At 38.7% G+C, this 23,828-nt stretch overlaps 1 protein-coding gene across 1 annotated transcript; it reads left to right on the top strand.

The window, feature by feature from the left end:
• The first annotated feature begins 6,317 nt into the window (after positions 1 to 6,317).
• On the top strand, positions 6,318 to 8,012 carry cxcr4a (chemokine (C-X-C motif) receptor 4a). Its single transcript, XM_057339056.1, has 2 exons — positions 6,318 to 6,452; positions 6,559 to 8,012. Exons 1-2 carry the CDS (start codon positions 6,438 to 6,440, stop codon positions 7,624 to 7,626), a joined length of 1,083 nt encoding a protein of 360 aa, XP_057195039.1. The 5' UTR covers positions 6,318 to 6,437; the 3' UTR covers positions 7,627 to 8,012.
• The last annotated feature ends 15,816 nt before the right edge of the window (positions 8,013 to 23,828 follow it).

Genomic DNA, 23,828 nt, shown 5'->3' with positions numbered 1-23,828 from the left:
ACTGATTCTGACAAGATTAAAGTCAAATCATCAAACAGTAAACTCTTAGTTCTCAGAGTCCAGACGTAGGTGAACAACAAACTCGTGCACACCTGGACAGCAGACAAACGTCTGGTTAGTATAGTCTGACAGACCCTGCACACAGGATCGAGGACAGACACACTGCCCCAACCCCTGCCACCCCTCCCTCAAAAAATAGATCTAGTAAGTGCACAAATGGGCTGTATGTGTTCAATTTAAATATGCGTGTGTGCTCTACAATGGACCATTCTATTCAATCAATTTATTTTCTCTCAATTAGCTTCCATTTGTTGAGAACAATGGGCAACTTGGTCCTCTCCTCATCCTAGCAGTGAACGACATTGTATGGCCAGACCATTGTATGTCATACTGTATTCGCTTATTATTAAATTGTCTGTTGGGAGATAATAAATGAATCAGCTGAACCTCTTCAGTCCAAGTTAATTTGCTTATGGTGATAATATAATAATGAGCTTCAGCTTGAATCAGGGGGCCAGTGTTGAGTTATGTTTGATGTGATATGCACAAACCCGGCTAATTGAAAAGTCAAAACCAAACTCAAGACGTGCACTTCAAAAGAAAAAAGTAAAAAGTCGATTTTTCCTTTGGGGGGTATGGCATACGTATAAATCTGTTATAAATCTTAAATTCCAGTAGGCATGTTATGATGAGACTCGTGCAAATAAATCAAAATCATGACAGCTTTTCACTTTCGAAAGCACATCATAATTTTTTTCCAGGCACACTGGTGGAAACCGCTGCACTGTGCCAGGTACTTTCAATATCACTCACATTGGGAGTGGCACTCGATCAATAACCCAAGCACACGTCTGAAAAGATAGGAGGAGACCCTGCGTAACACCCGACAAACCGAATGTGTGTGGCAAAAATGAGTCAAACGTCTGTTAAGGAAATTAGCCCACCTCTACTCAATAACATTTTTCAAGTACATTATAAAGCATACTTTTTACTCCACTACATTTCATAAATACATTTTTATGTGTGTTCTTTTACCTTTAATACTTAAGTACATTAAAAAATAAACTTTCTTCCTTTTACTCAAGTAACATTTTTGAGTAAAATGTTAATGTAGGCCTACTTAAGTATTAAAGGGATAGTTCAGCCAAAAATGAACATTTTGCCATGGATTACTCACCCTCAAGTTGTTCCAAACCTGTATGAATTTCTTTGTCTGGTTGAACACAAAGAAAGATATTTAGAAGAATGCTAGCATCTGACATTTCTGGGACACCATTGACTACCATAGTAGAAAAAATATTGTATATATTTTTGTTGTTCTGTTGAACACAAAATGAGATATTTTGAAGAATTTAGCAAAACAAACAGTTCTGGGGCACCTTTGACAAACATTTTAATGCTAGTGCCCCAGAAATGTCAGTTCCTAACATTCTTCCAATTATCTTTCTCCGTGTCCAACAGAACAAAGAAATGTATACAGGTTTGGAACAACTTAAAGTTGAGTAATTCATGACAGAATTTTCATTTTTGTGTGAACTATCCCTTTAAATGTAAAAAAGGCATGTATTTAAAAATTGTGAAGTAGAAGGTATGACATGCTTTATAATGCTGCCAAGTATTTTTTTTTACGTAAAAACACAGGTAGAAGATCATTTAAGTCAATTTAAAATGTACTTAAGAGTAAAATACTTAAGTATGTCCCACCTCTGCCCACCAGGACATATAAAATGTAACACTGAATGTGCACTGATTAATGTATGCACCTAAAGTGTCCCAACCATAGACCCCCCCCCCCCCACCACCGAGTTACACATACACACAGAGCAGTGAATGTCCTTTAACAAAGGATGCAAATGGACAGACAGGAGGGTTCCATATCAGGGCTCAGATCAGCCCATCTAATCCTCTCAAAGACCTGCAACACAATTCCGCATTTAGTTTCAGAGTCAGATTTCTAGCCAGCAGAAAGGGAAGACAAACATAGAAACGTCACTCCAAAAATCTGTTCAATACAACAACTTAAATTCAATTACATTAAAGAGAAAAAAAATAGATTCCAAAATGTCTCCATTATGTGCTAATCTCTCTCTCATTTACTGATAACTAGTGCCTGGACTGGATTTGTAACTCGTTATAAATCAATACAGCAGTGAAGTAGTCTTTGATTCATCTCAAATGGCTTTTTAATTAATAAGAGGCCATCACCGCCTCCGTTTCCTTTCATAACAGATTTTTCAGCTGTCTCCATGACCAGACGAGCTGGATGAAAGACAGAAGAAAAGAGAGTGGACAGTGGGCTATACTCAAACAGGTGTCTCCTCTTACCCTAATACTACCTTTTCTTTCTCCCCCTGCCCATGCTCACCTCAATGAATGGGATGGCCAAGCAGTGATTTGTTCTCTGTCGCCTTAAGGCTGGAACTTTAGTGGCCAGCGTATAGACTTCAAGGCACCACCGTGCCGTCAATAGCGCTAAATGGTAGCTAAGCAAAAAGAGCGCAATCTCTCTGTGAAGAATAGCTCAGCTCCAGCAAGCTCTTATCTGAGTCTTTCGCCACTACATGAATCTTTGTTTTAATCGTTATTAGCAGATAATGTGGATGGAAAGACCATACACGCACACGCAGATGTGAGCCTGATTCTCAGAAAGGCCGAATTCTTATCTGGAATCATCAGACCTATTGTATTCTTATCAGAACCTCTCTGCCCTGTCCTGAGGGCTATTGTCATGCTCTGTGGAGAAGGGAGGAAACCATGTGTCGCAGGGATATTTCAGTGTGTTTGTGTGTTTGTTTGTTTGTTTGTGTGTGTATGTGTGTGTGTGTGTGTGGTGTGTGTGTGTGTGTGTGTGTGTGTGTGTGTGTGTGTGTGTGTGTGTGTGTGTGTGTGTGTGTGTGTGTGTGTGTGTGTGTGTGAATCAGTTGTACATTGAATGCAGTTAACTGATTCACGTACACAGCAAGAATAAATTTATTGTAATTTTGCAGAAGTTTATGTTTGAAACAAAGACTAAATAATAAACATAAATAGTTTGTGGAAACAAAAAGTATTATTCTTAATGCAGAACCATTGGTAGTCCTGGCTCACTTGGTACGCTAACCAAATAGATTTGTTTTGTTTTGTTTGTTTGTTCAAAAAGTAATAAATATAATGAATAGCAATGTGTTCTACTGAAAAAAATGTTTAAGCATGCAGCTTCTTATGTCAAACAACCTATCGCTGCAGTCCTTCCAAAACCTCGGATGTCCAAATTCACTGTTTTTCAGGAAATGGAAAAAACTCAGTACTTTTTAAATGATTCGGCTCTGTAATCCTATTTTTTAATTGGTTAGACATTTGCAAAACGCATTGACAAACAAAGGGTGACTAATAAATTATTTACGGCAAGAAATATACAAGGTTTCAGTATGACAGCAGCGCTATATATTATTTGAATAAATCATGCACAGTTGTATCTGAACTTGACAACCAGCATTCAGCAAGCAAAAAAGAACCGTTTTGAGTAACTAATAATAATATAATAAATCATTTTTGCATTCATAAATGGTTACTGAAATATACATTTATGTATTTGGCAGGCCCTTTTATTCACTTTTTGTCCACTGAATCAAAAATGCACTGCCAAATGTGCAAACTGGATCCACTTGCCAGTTTTTTTATCTGAAAATGTTTTCAGTTGATTCATTGTTTCATTGTATAAAAAATGTTGGTTCAACTTAAAAAAATAAGTTACCTGGTTGTCTTAATATTTTGAGTTAATTCAACTTAAAAATATTAGACAACTCAACAAGTTAAGTCACCTCAACAAGAAATGAATTGAGTTAACTAATATTTTCAAGTTAAATTAACTTAAAATTGTAAGGCAACCATTTTTAAGATGAACCACCAAAAAAAACAATTTTTTACAGTGTTCTCTCCCTTTTTCAATAACTGTGTTGCCCCACACAAGAAGAAACAATCAAACATTTATGGATCACTATTTCATCTGCTACTGACAAACATGTGGTGACTGCATCTTATTCCTCACACTCTTCTCATACACTTGTGCAGAAAGAGAGGCTCTTACTGCACCAGCTTACTTTCATCAGCCCACGCACTTTCACACAACCACATATGAACACACACACAAACAAAGGGTGCCAATGTACCCATGGAAAAACTGAGAATGAAAAAAAAACTTAAACAGAACGTAGTTCTGAACTGTGATAATTGAGATTTGCGGTTTTAACTGAGAGATTAATGATGTCTAGGATTATAAAAATGGAAATTCTGTTATCCTTTACCCACCTACATGGCATTTCAAACTTGTATGAGTTTCTTTCTTCCGCAGAACGCAAATGAAGATATTTTAAAGAACGCTGGTAACCGAACAACACTGGACCCCAACGACTTGCATTGTATGGATACAAAACCACAAAACCATTTCTCAAAATATATTCTTTTGTGTTCCACAGAAGTGAGATCCAAATACAGGTTTTGAATGAGGGTGAATAAATAATAACGGAATTTTAATTGAGAGTGAAGTTTATTTAAGTAACATGTCTGTTATTTAGACTACAGATTTTGTGGTTACAACAAATTTGAAAGCAACAGATCTGAAAGGCACACAAGCGGATCACCTTACCACGCTGCCAGTTTGAGAAGCTGAGCTCAGGAACCCATCTCTGTTGGCTGGGGGCAGGTGAGAACACATGTTCTCACAAAGGAAGGAGGACATACACACACACACACACACACACACACACACACACACACACACACACACATTGCCAAAGGGTTTTTCTCTCTTTGAGAACTGCCCTTCCTCCCTACAACCATAGGTCTGACCTCTCATTTCAGCCAGGTGTCCCGACCATGCTACAGCTCTGTGTCTAACTAGCATCTATGACAGCAGCCATTGGGAGAGAGAAATTAGATGGTAATAATCTCCCTAACACACACCTTACATACATACATAAGGTAGTTTAAGTGGTTTGGTGTGTGTTTAACAATGGGAAAACTGAAAGGCTTGTGATCACTGTCTCTGTGATTTTATCTGATCATCGACACATTAACACCTTATATGTGTGATAAAAGGCATTCAACATATGCAAAGTATAAACAGCTCAGAGCACTTTAAGAGATTAACGTACAGTGTAGTGTGTATGTGCATCCTTAAAAAAACGGTTCCTTATTTTTAAATTGAATTAAATGTAACTTATTGACAAAGAAAGAGAATTTATTCTTCACAGACCCACCTCAAAGTATGATTAACACGTTCACAAGTATGTATGTGTGTGTTTGTGTAATCTTCAGATCTGAACTGAAGCCTCTGGTTGAATGACATTTTTAAGTGCTTTGAGGGTTGTAGTGAGTGAGCCACTTCGTTTGAGAATTTAACATCAATGAACATTCAACAGAATTCCACTGAAGACAGAGTTTGTCCCCTTGCTGTTGTAAAACTATAAACGCATAATGGATTTAAAGGAATAAGTCACAGAAAATAAATAAAATCTGTCACAATGTCATTCCAAACCCGTATGACTTTCTTTCGCAAAACACAAAGATATTTTGAGAAATGTGGTTTTGTGTCAATGGGGTCCAATGTTGTTTGTTTACCAACATTCTTAAAAATGTCCTATTTTGTGTTCTGCAGAAGAATTAAAGTCAGACAGGTTTGAAATGACTGGAAGGTGAATGAACTGTAACTTTAAGTTGTGAAGTTATGAGTGGTAATGTTGTCCATTATGAGATTCTTTATAAGTAAACCATGCATGTTTAATTTTAGTAAAACCATATTTTTGGCGAATGATTACCATTTGTTTTACCATATTTACTTACAAAAACTATGGTTACTGTGCTCAGACCCTAATCGATTTGTGGTTACTATGGTTTTACTACAAGAAAAAAAACATAATGGTTACTACCGATGTTACACTTTTCGTAAAGGATCAATTTTGGGATAAATTTACAGGGACATTGTTTTGCTTAATTCGACAAATATGTGACCCAGTCATTTTTGTGTGATTTCTGTCTTCTACACAAAACCATCCTACATGATGTAATGAGCATTCTGTGAAAATATAATCTTGATATCTTAAATACTGTCTGAGTAAAGCCATTTCAAATTTTTAAATCTATTAACGGCTGATATCAAACTTTGATGCGCGTTATCTCAAACGTAGATTTAGAGACTTTAGCCTGAAATTCATAGATTTTGTCACATTTCTGAAACACGAAAACAGGAAAAGAGTGTTTTGCGGAAGACGTCCAGCTGCAGCTACCTGTTCAGAGCGCGAAAGCAGCGCACGCTCGAGCGCGCGTGTTGGTGGGGGGGCGGAGCTCCCGGGCTCGCGTGGGGTATTTAAAAACAACCTCTGCGCGCACTAAACAGGAGAGTTGAGAAAGTCAGCGTGGACTTACAAGTGACTGAAAGCCTTTAGATTGGTGTTTTAAAGATGGCATATTACGAAGTAAGTCAGCATTTACGCACAATGTTTGTGAAGTGTACGCAGGTTTGATGAACTTTACGAAATGCGTTTGATGGTCTCAAATTTTGTCTATTTACTTCTCTTGCAGCATATCTTTTTCGAAGATGATTTATCGTCCGATAACAGCTCAGACTTCGGCTCCGGGGACATCGGATCCAACCTCGATGCCCCATGCGACGTGGAAGTCAGTCACGACTTCCAGCGGATCTTTCTTCCCACCGTGTACGGGATCATATTCGTTTTGGGATTAGTCGGAAACGGATTCGTGGTTTTGGTGATGGGCTGCCAGAGAAAATCCAGAACCATGACAGACAAGTACCGTCTGCATCTCTCCGTGGCGGACCTTCTGTTCGTGCTCACCCTGCCGTTCTGGGCCGTGGACGCGGCCAAAGACTGGTACTTCGGTGGTTTTATGTGCGTGGCCGTGCACATGATTTACACGGTCAATTTATACAGCAGCGTACTGATCCTCGCCTTTATCAGCTTGGACAGGTACCTCGCCGTGGTGCGGGCCACGAACAGCCAAGGTCCGAGGAAACTTCTGGCCAATCGCATCATTTACGTGGGCGTGTGGCTCCCCGCGGCGCTCCTCACGGTGCCCGACCTGGTGTTCGCAAAGGCGGAGTCGAGCTCCATCCACACCTTTTGCGAGCGAATCTACCCGCAGGACTCTTATAAAACATGGGTGGCTATTTTCCGCTTTCAGCACATCCTGGTGGGCTTCGTGCTGCCCGGGCTCGTGATTCTCATCTGCTACTGCATCATCATCTCCAAGCTGTCGCGTGGCTCCAAGGGAACGCAGAAGCGCAAAGCGCTCAAGACCACCGTGGTTCTGATCTTGTGCTTTTTCATCTGCTGGTTGCCGTATTGCGGAGGGATCCTGCTGGACACTTTGATGATGTTGGAGGTGATTCCTCACAGCTGCGAGCTGGAGCAGGGGCTGCAGAAGTGGATCTTCGTGACGGAGGCACTGGCGTACTTTCACTGCTGTCTCAACCCGATCCTGTACGCGTTTCTCGGAGTGAAGTTCAAGAAAAGCGCCCGCAGCGCGCTCTCCCCAAGCCGGGGGTCCAGTCTGAAGATTCTGCCAAAGAAGAGAGGCGGGATGTCATCTGTATCCACAGAGTCCGAATCTTCCAGCTTTCATTCTAGTTAACACAAGAGCACGCAAGCCTTGGACAGTGAACTTTTTATGATGTAGATATGAAAAAAACGTATGTGTGCTTTAGGCTGAGCCTAAATTCTACATTGCTCGAATGTAAATATGTTTGTCAGTATGGATCACATATTGAATTTTGCTTCCAGTATTACTGTAAAATCTCTTCATAGGGAGAAGAGGAGAACATGACATGTGCAAAACGTACACTGTATATAGCATGTATATAACTTTTTACAGATTCTTTTCTGCACTTATGTAGACCATTGCAATTATTTATTACATGATAGAACAGACACCTGAATTACTGCTTATTTGAGTCCATTCCAGTCTGAAAAGCTGCTTTTGCTATGTGAAGTCTTTGCAATAAATTTTAGATTACTCAAGATTTTAAGTTGTTTGTGTGTTTGCATGCATGTCTGTCACCTACCCTCTCTTAAAAAACTGTAATTTTTCACAATGGGGTTTCCGAATAACCAATATTAAAGTTGTATACTTTCTCTCTGCACATGTGACAAAAAGGAAAGCACGTTTACTCCAGGGAAACCACTAAGGTAGTAAAGCAGGCTTATCAAAACCTATCCAAGCATGTGAAGTGTAAAAAAAGTACAGCAATTACGTTTCCCCCTGTGGATAAAATCACGTCTAACGCATACACAGTTAACATGGGGATTCCCTGAGATGTAAACACACGGAAGAATCCGAAATAGGCTGCTGAATCCATTCAGCCATGAACAAATCTTTGCAGCAGGGAATGATCAAGTCTTGTTTTCATTCAACTTTCATATCTTTCTATGACCTCTCTCTCTCTCTCTCTTTGGTGGTTTGTTATTTTTTCCACAAATGTCCATTCAATACAAAGGGATCGTGTTTATTCAGGTGGTTCCATAACAATGTCGCCATGTGTATGTCACGGGTTAACAGTCATAAACATACCCCGTGTGAGTCATACAACCTCATTCTGCACGATACGAATAAAACCATGAAAATTGATTTGGTGCGACATCTTAATAATAAAACAATGTCATCATTTATTCAATCTCATGTCGTTCAAATCCAGTTAATGACTTTCTTTGGTCAAGCATAAAGTAAGATATTTTGAGAAATGTTTCAGTGGTTTTGTCTACACAAACGAAGTCAATTGGGTTCAAAGTTTGGTTACCAGCGTTCTTCAAAATATCTTCTTTTGTGTTCTGCAGAAGAAAGAAAGTCATACACGTTTGGAATAACATGAGGGCCAGTAAAAACCTTTTTGGGGAACTATCTCTTTAAGGAAGTCTAGGTAAAATCCTAACGTTCGAGTTGAGAGGATACATGCTTGATTTTCAGTAAAACGCAGTTCAGTAGAAAATGTGTGACACCTGATAATTTCACTTTCAGTGAAACTAACAACACGGTAATGCAACATAACAGAAAATACAAATGTGTGTAATATACACATCTAAATACTGTATACACATACAGTATATATTTTCTGTAATGTTGCATTACTGTGCAGTGCTGTATCTCCCTCTCTCTCTCTCTCTCTCTCTCTCTCTCTCTCTGTGTGTGTGTTTGTGTGGGTCTGTACCCAAAACCATATTTTGTGGTAAGAATTGTATCCAAAAGTGAGCAAAACCTCACAAATCGAAGCAAACCCTGCTTTTAGGGATATCCTCATTTGTAAAAACACTATAAAAAAAGTAAATGATGCTTTTTCAAAATTGTAAAAATGGAAATGTACAAAAAAATTAAAAAATGGAATAAAAATGTTTAATGTAAGGATTGTGGGTTAGGGCAGTAGTTCTCAAACTGGGGGCCGTGGCCCCTGGAGGGGCCCCGAGATGGATCCAGGGGGCCACAGATTTTGTGGCATTTTATGAAATATAGAAATTGATCATAGATTTTTTGTAATCAAACATCTGAAAAATAAGACCACCAGACAAAAGAATTGATGTTTCAGCATTGTATAACCGAATATGTTTTTGTTTAAATAAAAATGTTAAATTTAAGATTATAAGTCTTTATTTGGGGGGCCGCAAAGTGATGCCCTCTACACAAAGGGGACCTTACAACGAAAAAGTTTGAGAACCACTGGGTTAGGGTATAGTCCTTATTTGATAGATAAGTAAGTAAACGTGTGTGTAATATTAATGGTAAATGGCAGCTTTTGGTGTCAGTCCCCCAGTTGTGTGAACATTTCACACAGAGTGAACAAAAATCAAACTATGCAGCTAAAAAAGCAACTGGCCTTATATGTATTGTGCATTGCATTATATGTGTGATTGTATTGACATACAATACACACACAAACATACAACACACCTATCTACACTAACCTAAATCATGGTAGATACTAGATTACTTCCAAACCCCAATGTTTACACATCCATGTATCACTTGTTATGCAAGACAGTAGCATTTAGTTCAAATGGGATGAAGATGAGCCATAATAACACCACGGGAGGTCTTTACAAGGAGGAGAGAATGAACTACAGCAATGCACAGCAGCGCAGAGCTATAGGAAACAAGAGTCCGTGACCTCTGCATTGCAAAAGCTGCTAGCCAGGCCCCCACGTTAAGAGGTGGAAATGCGTGAGGGTCGACCCATTGACGACCGAAATCCACGCGTAAGGACAATACGGACTAACACCAGGGACCGGTGAGCCCGGTGAGCCCCAGCATTGGGCCCTAATGTAGAGTGTGAAAGATTTGCATGTCTGAGAGCGTTAAGTGTCCCATCAGGCATCTGTTCCCCCGGGGGGCCGTAAGAAAGGAAAGTGGTCAGTGAACATTCCTTGCTGGTCATTCTTTGCTGTTAAACCCACTGGTGGTCAATCTATATTTCTGTGTATAGAAATAAAAACTGGAGATAAAACTGCATATTTATTTACCTTGCTCCCTAAATCCCAAATTGCGAGTGAGTAAAAAATGTCCCTAAACTTCACGGGCCGGGTTTCAGAGCTCTGCATGTGTTTTTCCACTTACGAGCAGGGCGAGGGTTAGAGGGTAAAGCTATTGACATCCATAGCGCAGGAAGGAGATCATGTCTGAGACTATTAGAGGCCACTCACGGGTCCTGCCGGATTGACCCGAGCGGGGCAAACAGACACTTTACAACCCCGGTGACCCCCAAAACCTTAGCATGTTTACCCAAAAGGACTGGAGCCACGGAGGTCAGTAAAACCAAGATCATTTACAAATGAATCCCAGTTCCTGGGGCCTGGACAGTGAGCAAACAAATGCTACTGTATCTGTAAGCATTTTAACAGATGTTAAAGGGGTCGTTCCGAACGGCTAATTCTCACACATGGGCACACTGTCATCACGCACATTTATGATATTATATTCTCGAATTACACACATAAACCTTCTACCAATACGCACACTCGCGCATATTGCAACACTCTCCCACTTCACCACCCAAGAGTCTGTTGTGTGATAAACGGATAAATGTGTGTGTTATTTTAGGGGAAGTGGCTGTTTGGAAGGCCGTTTCCTGCTGCAAACCCACAGGGACACCAGCCCCGCTGTGAAAATACTTAGTGGAGACTGACTTCAACCCATTTCACATTTTTCACTCTATAACAACAATGCCACACATACAGATAATAGCTGATTGGCGACTGCATCGTTCACTTTTCCACATTGAGCCAATAGAAACGCATAACATATATAAAATGTATGGATAATATGAAGATATATTTGGTGGTCGTGCTTTGGATAAGTTCGCCCAAAAATAAAAATTCTTAATCACTTCATTATTTACACATTCATGTGTCATTTCCAAACGTGTATGAGTTTCTTTCTCCGGCAGATCACAAAAGAAGATATTTTGAAGAAGGTTGGTAATCAAACAACATTGGCCCCCCATGGACTCCAAATCACAGAGACATTTCTCCAAATATCTTCTTTTGTGTTCCACAGAAAAAAAGTGTCATATACAGGTTTTGAATCACATGAGGGTGAATAAATGTCAGATTTTTTTTAGGGTGAACTATCCATTTAATAAATAAAAATAAATTTAAGTATCTATAAACGGTTTCAGCGGTGACAAGATGAACAAATGTTATGTGACCCAAACTTAACTTCCGGTAGACTTTTGCAAAGAATCAGTAACTGCTGAGTAGTTTGAATTGAATATAATACAATTAATATACAATAGAATATTCATGTAAAATAATATTAATATCAATTAAATAGTAAATAAATGGTTGGATTATAACCAAACACATACCGGAAGTTAACTTTGGGTCAGGAGCATGCGACCAATGAAACTGTCTATATAACTAAATATGTAACAGATTTGCATATTTTCTTTAATTATGGCAAAGGAGATGTTTTTGTTCGATTGTGTGGTTGCCGACAGACAGCTGTTTGTCGTTGAACGATCATGCTGTTTGCATCTTGAAGGCGAGTCAGTCACAAACAACAAAACAGCTATTACTGTGTAACCTAAAACTCCGGGGCAAAAAAAAACGCTTTTACCGTAATAATGTTTTCAGTGGCCAATAGAGACAATCAGTGTTATCTTTTTAAAAGGCCGTCACACCCACCCCATTTGTGTTGGCGCAAGATCAGTAGGTAAATTTCCTTTTCTTTACACTGGAATGCTGATTGGGTTTGATTAACTCTTGTTTGTGTCGAAGATAAAAAAAGCGGGAAGTCAGCCTTGTTCTTTGAAAGCATCTGTAGTATTTTGGCAGGATCAAACTATGTCCTTATGCATCCAAATCTTTATTCCTAGACGAACATGAGCCCCCAGACTCTCACCCGGGGCTATGGCTGGAAATATGATCTTGGGGGGGGGGTGAGTTTTGAAGGAGGGCAGCTGCCCCTATCAAAGGCTGTGGATGAATGATGGGATTAGACCTGGTAAACATGGATGTGCATGCGTGTTTGTTTGCGTTCAAGTTTAACACCCGTGACTTATTCCATTTTACATGATAACCCGACCTTGAAAAAGTGACTTCCACTTATACCATTAGAGCTCCAATTAATTCCTTCATAAATAATTCAAGTGTAACACTGAGGTTATCTAATCTTTATTCTCACGGTCTCACCTCGTATTGTGAAATATTATACGCTTTTAAAGAGGATCTGAAGAGAATTTCTGTCAAGCTCATAAGGGGAAACTTGTATTAAAGTGAGAGGGCTTACACTCTTGTATTCACACACGCGAACACACACATACACACACACACACACACACACACACATACGTACACGTGCACACACTCGCTGTAATGACAGACGGGCAGGTGCTTGGGCACCTGTTGTCACAACATCGGGCTCGCTTACATTCATCGCTTCCTCCACCTGCAGTCTCTCTAACACTATAGGCATCTCTTGTGGGAATAGCCACAAACACGCAGACATACGCACTTCCTCTTATGGGTCTACACACATCTAATGTTATTGGCTACTTCATTTAAACACCCCCTTTAGACAGATCACACATACATCTGTCAAAGTTGATTTATTGGCTATAAAACAAGTTTGATTTAATGGTATGTATCATTGGCTATAAAACAATGTGCATACGAACCCTGCTTAATGCATATTTTAAGGTCACCCACAGCATGTGTTTTCTCAACAGGATCATACAATTCGTAAATGTTTTACGAGTTGGCTAATTCACGTGGATTTGTACGCTCTCATTCGTATATGTGATCTGCTTTTGCGCCAGGGATTGTTAAATGTATTGCTCAGTTGAATCAGAGATGCACCGATATATCGGCCAATAATCGGTATCGGTCAATAAAAGCAATTTTTCACGTTATCAGGACGATAGTTTAACACCCGATGATCAGGGCAAATATATCCTGTCAATCAAAAGAGGACAGGAATGCAATGAATTTGTGCTCTGTATATAGAAAATGTTAAGAAACCAGTTTGATGTTCAATATTAATAGTCATTATATGAATTAATAACATTCAGAAAGTTAAGAAACATTCATTTAATCTTCAGAATCGGCATCTGCAGATATCATTTAGTATCAGTGCATCTCTAAATTGAATGTTTTTGTACGATTCACACCATACGTATTTATATGAATTAGCCGCCTCATACCGTGAGATCGGACTGGTTTTCTCAAACATTAGCCGAGTTTCCACTACAGATTCGTGCAAAAAGTATGTGATTTTTTTCTAAATGACGATTAAAAAAGATTGCAAAATTATGGCATTTTCTTAAACAATGTTATGCGACTGAAATGGCATTTTTTCTTCTTGTGATAAGTCACTCCAGAGATGGTAGGGTCTGTAATGCTTCCAATTGGAGAACCCGTAACGGCTAACAAAACCCATTGACATCCATTAAAAAAACTAGCATCCGGTCTCCTTTCCTGCGTTCCGCTGAAGCCAGGGCATTAGCATTAGCCGTTACGCTTTTCTGTCTAATGGTTGCAGGCTTTCCTTTTAAAAGGGCTTTGGTCATTGTGTCCAAACTTCTTCTTTAAGTTTTAGAGCGGGTTGCGAACCAACTTTAGAGGTGTTTCACTGCCACCTTCTGTGATGAAGAGAAATCTAGATGTAAAGAGAAATCTAGTCCAACAATAACGCGCCATCTTTAGAAAAGGATAATGTGACTTTCGTACACCATGTGACCTGTAAATGCGTCACAAAAACAGTTTCCATTGCAGTTTTGCAAAATACTCCTTTATCAAATTGCCAGAAAAAACCCCTGTGAGCTTATAAACTTTTTTGCGATTTATGGAAGTTTTTGCGAAATTGACGTGTTTCAATTTGGCGCATTTTCAATTTGCGCAATTTGACGGCTAATGGAAACGCAGCTACTGTTTGACAAGCATGACTAACCGACACTAAAAAATACTGGGTTGTTTTTATATGGTTGGGTTTGTCCCTGTTTAACCCAACCATAGATTAAATATAAATATATCCATATTTGACTCAACCATGGGTTGAAACAACCCAGCATAGGTTCATTTATAAAGGCATAAATTATAACGGTTGGGTTTGTCCAACATTTTTAGAGTGAATCAGAAAAGTATTTAGATGATAACATTAATATTAATATAACCACAAACCTCACTAACAAAACACACTTTGACTCATCAGAGGTTCAAAGTTCACTGGACCGAATCGAAACATGTCTGGAAGATCTAACATCAAAGCAACCATAACATGTATAAAACTTGAATAGCGCAGATGGACAAAGCAAACACTTCTTTTGGCGAGCTTTCACACGAAGGTCATTAACCTCGTGACATCTGTGCTGTCCACCGCAGCACTTATCTAAGACGCTGTGTCAAATTAGCCTGACGTGTTGGAGTGCCTTCAACTTGTAACACTCATAAATCCAATTTGTGCTGTAAATCTGACCTTCCCTTTGTGAAAGGCTTGGAGCTCGCGCACAAAACGTATGCATGCCATGACAACAAAATGATAAACCGACGAGGTCATTCAACCGTGAAGAATACATCATCTCTGCACCTCTGACTCCTAACCACCCCAGTTTCCAAAGATAAACGTCTGTGCACAACCGTAGCACAAATGTGAATCGGAAAGTAAAGGAAAGGAAAATCGTATTTAGATGCATCACCCGATTTCCCCTTTCGTCAGTGTAACACAATGGTTTTGCGGGCAGAGCTTGAGAGGAATTGGGGCATTGAGATGCTGAGTGAAGGTTTTAAAAGCATTTTCCCACTGCTTCAGAAAAGACTTCCCATCAGGAAGAAGGAGAAATAGAACCTGGAAGTTTACTCAAGAGATTTTTTTTGCGCCATGTTTTTTTTCAGGCTTCCTGTTTCGGTCCACCCTCGAAACGGGCTGAGCGGCATGAGTAGGACGTGGAAGAGAGGGCTTAGCAGAAGAAAGAGAAGGAAGGATAGTGCTATGGTAAATGTAGGAGAGGGCTGAAAGATGGAGGTCTCCCCCTTCTCAGCTCCTCAAGCCAGCTGTCTAAATGGAAAGGTGGCATGACAAGCAGGCAGGAGGAGGTTACAGTTAGAGGATGCTTATTGTTTCGTAATTCCTGTGTTTATGGTTCGGTTTGCGTCCCTCAAACAAAGGCCTATTCTACAGAAAGGGATATCAGCGAGGCATTGTGTTTACAGGTTTACAGGCACGCAACAAGCACTATAGCTGCCAGTGTCAGAATTTAACTTATTTATTATAAGGCAATATTTTCTCCAGGACTTCGATTTTTTTAACCATTATGTGTCACGACTTGCGTGGCGGAGAACCCAATTGCAGGCGACCAGGACGTAAGGGGTTAACAAAGAATATATTTATTGTAACAAAAAACAAAAGTATAAAACAAAACACCCACGATGGGGAAAAACCAAGGAAACAAGATCACATGCAGTAGACAGGACATAGAATAACTAAGACTGGGTAAACTGAACAATACTAGGCAAACGCAAAATAAGACTTACAAAACTCGACTTTGACTTGGAGGATATACTGAACACTGGTACAGACAGGAACAAGCACATACACAATCCATGAGCACAGGACAAAGAAACAAGAGGGCATTTATAGGAGAGACAAACGAGGGATAATGACACAGGGCAGGTGGGAAACATTAGACACGGCAGGGAAGCAATACATGAAACGAGAGGGGCCAATGACAAGACACGAGAAAGCACATGAGATGTAAAACATACACAACTCATGGCTTTCTCACATAAAACCTAAGGGCTCTGTCCCGATCCTGCCACACGACTAGAAGTTCAGAAACAAGAAGGCAGAACCGTGACATTATGAGTGCATATTACAAAGTACATTTAAGGTATGCATTTTATAAGCCCATGCAATCTCTTGGAATCGAATGCATGACCCATGGCATTGCAACCACCATCTTCTGTCAGTTGAGCTACAGGTACCTACAGGTGTCCTTAAAATTAACTCAAATACTACACTGTAAAAAATAAATAAAAAAATGATTGTTTTCCAGTACAAATGTCAAAATATTTAAATTATGTATTTGAAGGCATATTAACAAAATATATGCCAAATGAGTGAGAAAAAAAGCACAATTTAAAATGTAATAAAGTTAATTCAGGTTTATTTGTATTACCCCAATAGAAGATATTTTCGCTTGTTTTAAGCAAAAAGTCACTTAATTTAGATTTATATTCAGAAAATACGACTTCAAATGTATGTAAATGTATCTTGATTTAGACATTTGTAGATTTGTTCCGGAAAACAAGACAAAAATACGAAGTAAGAAATTACATTTCTGCATGGACTACCCGTAAAAACAGTTTAGTAATATTATATTATATATTAATATTTCGGCAGCGGGAGAGCTAGAAAAACACATCAACATTTTAATCAAATAAAATCACATGTTTTTCATGATCAACTTTGCAGAATTGCATTTTACAAATTCAGTTTATTTCTATAATTTAACATTTTTACCCCATTTCAAAAATATGAGAAAACTCTATAAAATAAAACTGTAAAATTCTATACAATTTCTCACAGAGTTTAAATATCTGGAGAACTTTTGATGGTATTTCTGTCCTCAGCCCTGTTTTTTGGCTATTTTAAAAAACTAAATTGGCGTATTTTTCCATTCATAGTTTAGAGAAAACAATTCTCAATCTCATTTCAGGTCCAGACATCATGCCAGCAGAATTTTCATCATATCAATGGGAAAAAGGCATTGTATCTAATTCTCCACTGGATCAAAACACTGCTAAACACGTTTTTTTTTTCATTTCCTTATAAACAATCTTTAGGCGTCAGCTACAGAGATCAATGATTTGATAAATTCACGCACTTGTAACTGAAGTGTACAGACAGTCTGGAAAGAACGATCTAAACAGATCTTGTGACCTTGTCACCTAACTGTAGAGATATGGTGTTGTCAAACAGGTTATCTAGTTCCTCATTTTGGATACAATATGTTCCAAAACATCAGGGATTTACAATACGTTTCATTTATGTTATCGACCTAACATATAATAAATGAATAAAAATCATACACAAACATGTTGTATAATATCAATAAATCATGACCAATTAATCACATACAATGAATCACAATGAAGGTCAGTAACCTGATCTGTGGTCGGCTGTCGCACATCATCTAAATCATATAAATATCAAAGAATCACGTACAACGAATCAGCCTAGATGGTGTGAGAATGTTGTTTATGTTTCATGCAACATGCCTTTATAAAGAGATTGAAGATTGTCTACGTGTCGGTATTTGCTCCATGACACGTCTCCTTATGTCGTCGTCTGTCTGTCTGACTGCATCTCTTAGCTCCTCCGATAGTCAAAAGAAGTCCGTAAGAGATGATTTACACACACACACACATCATAACTCATCAAACGGTCACATTCTAAGCGCATTCCATCACACCTGTACTGACTGGGAGAGACCTGTCAGGACACTTTTTACAGCTTGTGTCAATGGAATCCTGTTGAAAGTGTGTGTAGGTGGCCGTAAGCATGTCACGGTGTGTGCAGGTGAGATCTTTGATGCATTTTACTCTACTTCACCTGAGGACAGGTGAGGTGTCAAAAGGTCATCAAGTCCCAGAGCTCAAATGATGTTATGCATTCATCTATTTTGTCTGACACCACTGTCAGCAAATTACACCACGCTTGGAGGAATACAAAGATGTTCTACAGGCGCCGCCATAGACGCCGCACATATAGTCAAAACAAATAAATCGTTTTCTGATACGAGGTGTGTTTGTTCATTGCGATGCATTCTGGCTTTGTAGCAATGTGTAACATCTTAATACAATACAATACCCAAAGAAATATTCAAAAACGTATCATCCAGGATTTACCGCATGACCATATCCATACAGATACAGTACAAACAACATCCTCTATTTATAAAACACTACACTGTAATTCCATCTGCAACACAACAGGAACAACCTTTTCCGCTTCGTTTCAGGAAAGTTGCGACGTCTTACAGACAACACACATGTTGTTGTGATACAGCACTTGACCCTCCCACACTTCAAAACACACTGACGCACACAAACAAACAACAACAAATACAAGCTCACACATCTGTGCCATACAAGTCAGTTTTGGAAGCCAGACACACAATACCTCACGCACATGCTACTTGTTTGCAGGATGCGAAATATCTAACAATAGGTCAGTCACAATATGATTATTCTGTATAATAGCTTCCTTCCAGGTCAAGTCCTCTCATCTTTTTGCATTCGGCCCCTGATCTGTAGATCAGCAAAGGCTCCGTTCAATCATTCAATCGCTCATTTTCTCACGATCTCAGCTGTGTGGAGGATGTCCTCAAAAGTCCAACAACATCCTGATAGACAGCTGAGAGAAAAGCGTGTGCGCTTCTGTGTTTTTTACATGAGGGAGCAAGCGCTTTGATTTTCAAAGACTTTCAAAGGAAGTTCTTTCCTTGAAAACGTTCTCTTTGTCGCTCTGTTTGTCTTTCTCCTGTTATACGTTCAGTCAACGCAAGTGTCTCACATCTTTGAAGGATGATTTTAAAAGCCAAATGTTGTGAACGCCGGACAATTGTGATATAAGGTGTTTTATTATTTATGAATGAAGCACTTTCAGCTGTGGTCTCATGGTCAAGCTCAATGGTACGTGAGCAAGAGTCGACGCTTCCTAGCTGTGAAGAACCAGCTTTCCTGTGAGTCAAGTGTAACAATGGTGGGAAAAAAGGTCCTTCATAGTCTGGACCTATTTTCACACGTCCGTGTGCACCCGATGCACCTGACAAGGACCAATAAATTTAACAGAAATAAATCAGATGCATGTCAACAAAAACAAAACGGTGCAAGTTATGTGAAAGTACAGAATCTTAAAGGGATAGTTCACCCCAAAATGAAAATTCTGTCATCATTTACTCACCCTCGAGTTGTTCCAAATCTGTCTAAATTTCTTTGTTTTGATGAACACGGAGAAAAATATTTGGGAGAATGCTTGTAACCAAACAGATCTCAACACCCATTGACTACCATAGTAGGAAAAATGACTTGCTTTTTTTATTTTGTTGAATACAAAAGCAGATATTTTGAAGAATGTAGGACAGCAAACAGTTCTTGGGCACTCTTGAGTACCATTGTCATTTTTCTTACTATGGTTGTCAATGGGTGTTGAGGTCTGTTTTGCTTGGAACAACTAGTGAGTAATTCATGACAATTTTGGGTGAACTATGCCTTTAAAGACATGGGAGTTTTAAGACAAAACCTGTATGAGACACTATGCATTTTCTCTAATAAGTGGGCTATAAAGGGTCCATCGCCATCATAGGACCTGAAGACAACGTATATCTTCAATATTTTTGGGACCTACAGATAATGTGATGATTAAGCTTTTCCTGGCATATAAGTGACAGATTGTTGGGTCACTATCTGCTCTGATGGTTAATTTTCCACTGAGGCAAAAGTTGCACAAAATGCTTGTTTTACTAAAGTATTCCAATGACTTTTATCATTTACTTGAGATTAAAGAACATACATGTGCTTGTCTCTGAGAGAAACAGAGAACAGCATGAGTTGATGGTAATTGGGCTCCCTGCCTGCACCGACATTGCACGAATCATCCCACGTTGTGTGAAATGCTCATCCAAACACACACCTGCTGTTAGACACAATGATGTTCCTCCACACTCTTTCTCTCACTGTGTGCTAATAAGAGAGCAGCTCGCTCAAAGATTCCCACAATCAGCCCTAAACAAACACAAAACATTCAAAGGGGAGGAGGTGAGAGAGAGAGAGAGAGAGAGAGAGACATACAGATGCAGACACAAACAGATGTCATTTTAGGCCTATAGGCTTAAAAACACATATTCCCTTGATAAAAGTGCAAATAATGTGCGCTTTTGCACCAACATGCATGGCATACGTATTAAGCAGCACACAGGTCCCTACTTGTATTTATAGTGGGTGTAATTATGGGAGCCTGTTAAAAAACACACCTGAAAATCTGGATTTAGGGGATTTTCACTTTTGCAACCAACAGCATTAAATCCTCACTGGATTTGGAAACTCTAACCGAAAGGTTTAGTGTGACCTCTGATGGCTTTAGGAGCTCTTAGTGCTCCTGTGACCTTCCCTTGCTGACCTTTCACCTCTGACATCTGTACCCCGCTCTCTTTCTGCTCTCATTCACTCTCTCTCTCTCTTTTGGTAAAGGGAGCTTAAGGCTGTGCCGTGTCAGTCTACAAGTTTAGCTACACTTCTGGGGACCGACTTGTTTGAATATCTTCACACAACTTTTGTGTAAACGCATAAAACCGAATTGTGGTTCTGAGTGATACTGTAAATCCCGATTTAACGAGGTTTTGCTTTAACTCTAATGAGGTTAAAGGGATAGTTCACCCAAAAATAAAAATTCTACCGTGATTTACTCGTTCTCATGTCATTTCAACCCTGTATGACTTTCTTATATCTGCAGAACACAAAAGAAGATATTATGAAGAATGCTGGTCCCTAAACAACATTGCACCCCATTGAATTTATACTGTATGCACACAAAACCACATTTTGTGACATTTCTCAAAATATCTCCGAGTTGTGTTTCACAAAGAAAGGAGTCATAAACAGGTTTTGAACAACATGAGGGTGAATAAATGATGACAGAATTTTTATTTTGGGGTGAACTATACTTTTAACTGTTTTGTGTGAGGATTAGGAGTAACTAAATAATTTACACAACTACAGAGGTCTATCATAGGAAATAACACTATGATGATACATACACTGAATTCTAAAACACATCAAAAACGCAGTCACAAGAGCTCTATAGTGACCCTAGAACAGTGGTTCTCAAACTGGGGGCCGTGGCCCCCTGGGGAGCCCCAAGATGAATCCAGGGGACCACAGATTTTGTGGCATTTTATGAAATATAGAAATTTATCATAGATTTTATGCAATCAAACATCAGAAAAATAACACCACCAACCAAAATAATTGAGGTTCCAGCATTGTATAACTGAATGTTTTTGGTTTAATTAAAATTCTAAGTTTAAGATTATACGTCTTTATATGGGGGGCCGCAAAGCGATGCACTTAACACAAAAAGGGCCTTACAATGAAAAAGTTTGAGAACCACTGCCCTAGAAAACAAGCAACTTTTGTATAGCTGTACCAACACTCAACAACATCCTCACATGATTCTTAAACTTTAAGACATTCTCTTCCGCTTTGACATTCAGAATTATATCGGTTAGGGCTGCTCGATTATGACAAAAAACATAATCACAATTATTTTGGCCAATATTGAGATCCAGATTATTTAACACGAATACTCATTAACTTTTAAAACAACATAGAAAATAAATAACTTTGCTTTTAAACTGTGAATTCAACTGAAAAATAAATGTAAAGAAATAGCACAGCTGAACCACTGTAAGGAAAGGGGTGCGCTGTGGATTTATACCACGAGAAAAGAGAGGATCCTTGCAAAATGGAATGTGGCACAATAATCGTTTTACCTCGATTATTTTGTTTTTGTAATTGTTGAAGACAAAATTGACGATTACAATTAATTTTCGATTAATTGCACAGCCCTAATATCGGTCAGGTCTTTCTTCAAGCATTAAAAACCTTGACAAATACATGTTTACTCCAGAAAGACAGTATCAGTTTTTTGACAGCTATGAAGTCGTGTGAGGGCGTCGTGTGTGGTGATTGTGAAAGACATAAATCTCCTGACTAATGCAATATCTTCTGTTCATACTGTTCACTTTAAATCTGTAAGACGGCACTGGTACACACTGCTGTGCCAAATGTTACGAAACGTGATGATGTGATGACGCCCTGAAGTCAAAGCTGTCTAGACGGCGCTGTTTTCCACAACAATCTACCTGGCTCAGGTGTGTGCGGGGTTTGAGTGTGTTTATTACTTTAACAGAGGTGATTTAAAGTGATTGCAAAACTCGTGTTTGGGTTTCAAACACACTTTCCTTAGAAATCAACGTGCACCCACACAAACACAGGGTGAACAGTTTGTTTAAAAGAACTACGCTGTTTTAAAAACATCAAATAGTGTAGATTTAGATCTTTTTGATTTAGAAAGCCACACACTTGTATGGCTGCACATCTGCAATCTACTTACCAATCAAAGTGCGAGTTCAACATTTAAAAATGCCGCCACTGAGTGAAATCAACCAACCGCAAAACAAGACGTCTTCTTACCGAGACCACAACTCAGCATACGCCCTACATACGCTATACTCACCATAGACATTCATCAAGTGTGGTTTTTCTTCTAACCAACTTCCTTTAGATTTTGACCAGGTACAAATACTGTCCACAATGTACTCAAGCCACACATGTGAAACCTCAAACGTGTCAACGATACTGTTACATGTAAGTTAGTAAAAAAATTATTAGTAAAAAAAAGAGTGACAGAATCACAACAACAGCAAATGGTTTTCGTTTAATAGATTTTATTAGTAGCACTGAACACTAAACCGAGTGTTCGTTCATTGTTAATCTTCATTTATATTTCCAGATACATTTACGTGTAAACACACTCAAACTACTCTGCATAATTCTACAATGTGTTTATAACTTGTCGATTATTTATGACACGGTTTGATAGTGCATGTAGATTTAACCAGATCCTGGGAGATGTTGTGTGGTCAAAAAAATAAATCCCATATGCCAAAAAGACTTTAAAATACTACTTTGGTGCAGAGATCAATGTTGCTGACGAATTTTGCATAGGCTATCACTCGCATGTTTTGACATTATTGGGCTCACTGGCGCCCTCTGCAGTCTACATAAAGAGCTCTCGCTTTACATACAATATGCAAACAGCGCCTTCTGGTGTTAAAAGTACAAATCTACATTTGACACAGTAATAATCCATGGCATTATAAAATATTGTAAAATATATACGAATATTTTATGTGCAAAAGTTCAAAGGCTTAAGTTTTACTCATTTATTGTTTTTTGGTCCACGTTTAGGATCATAGTAAACTAATCGAAACTATTAGAATAACTATGGAATTTATGTTACATGACTAAAAATGTTACGTGACTAAAAATGTCAAATAAATATGAAATGTATTACTAGAAAAGTTAATTTTAAATTAAATAAAAAAATACATTCAAAACTAGTCTATTTTCCCATTTCCTAGTATTTGCACAAATGTTCTCTTGAATGAGTTGATCTATGTGGGGCTCTTATTTGCTGCTTTTTATTCTTCCCTCAAAGTCATCCATTTCAAAAACATTTTATGTAATAAAATGCCATTTATTTGTTCGTTTATTTTAATAAAAAAAAACTAC

The sequence above is a fragment of the Triplophysa rosa genome, linkage group LG7 (assembly GCF_024868665.1).
Source record: "Triplophysa rosa linkage group LG7, Trosa_1v2, whole genome shotgun sequence".
In the NCBI taxonomy this organism is placed as follows: Eukaryota; Metazoa; Chordata; class Actinopteri; order Cypriniformes; family Nemacheilidae; genus Triplophysa; species Triplophysa rosa.
This window is presented reverse-complemented; position numbering and strand designations above follow the sequence as displayed.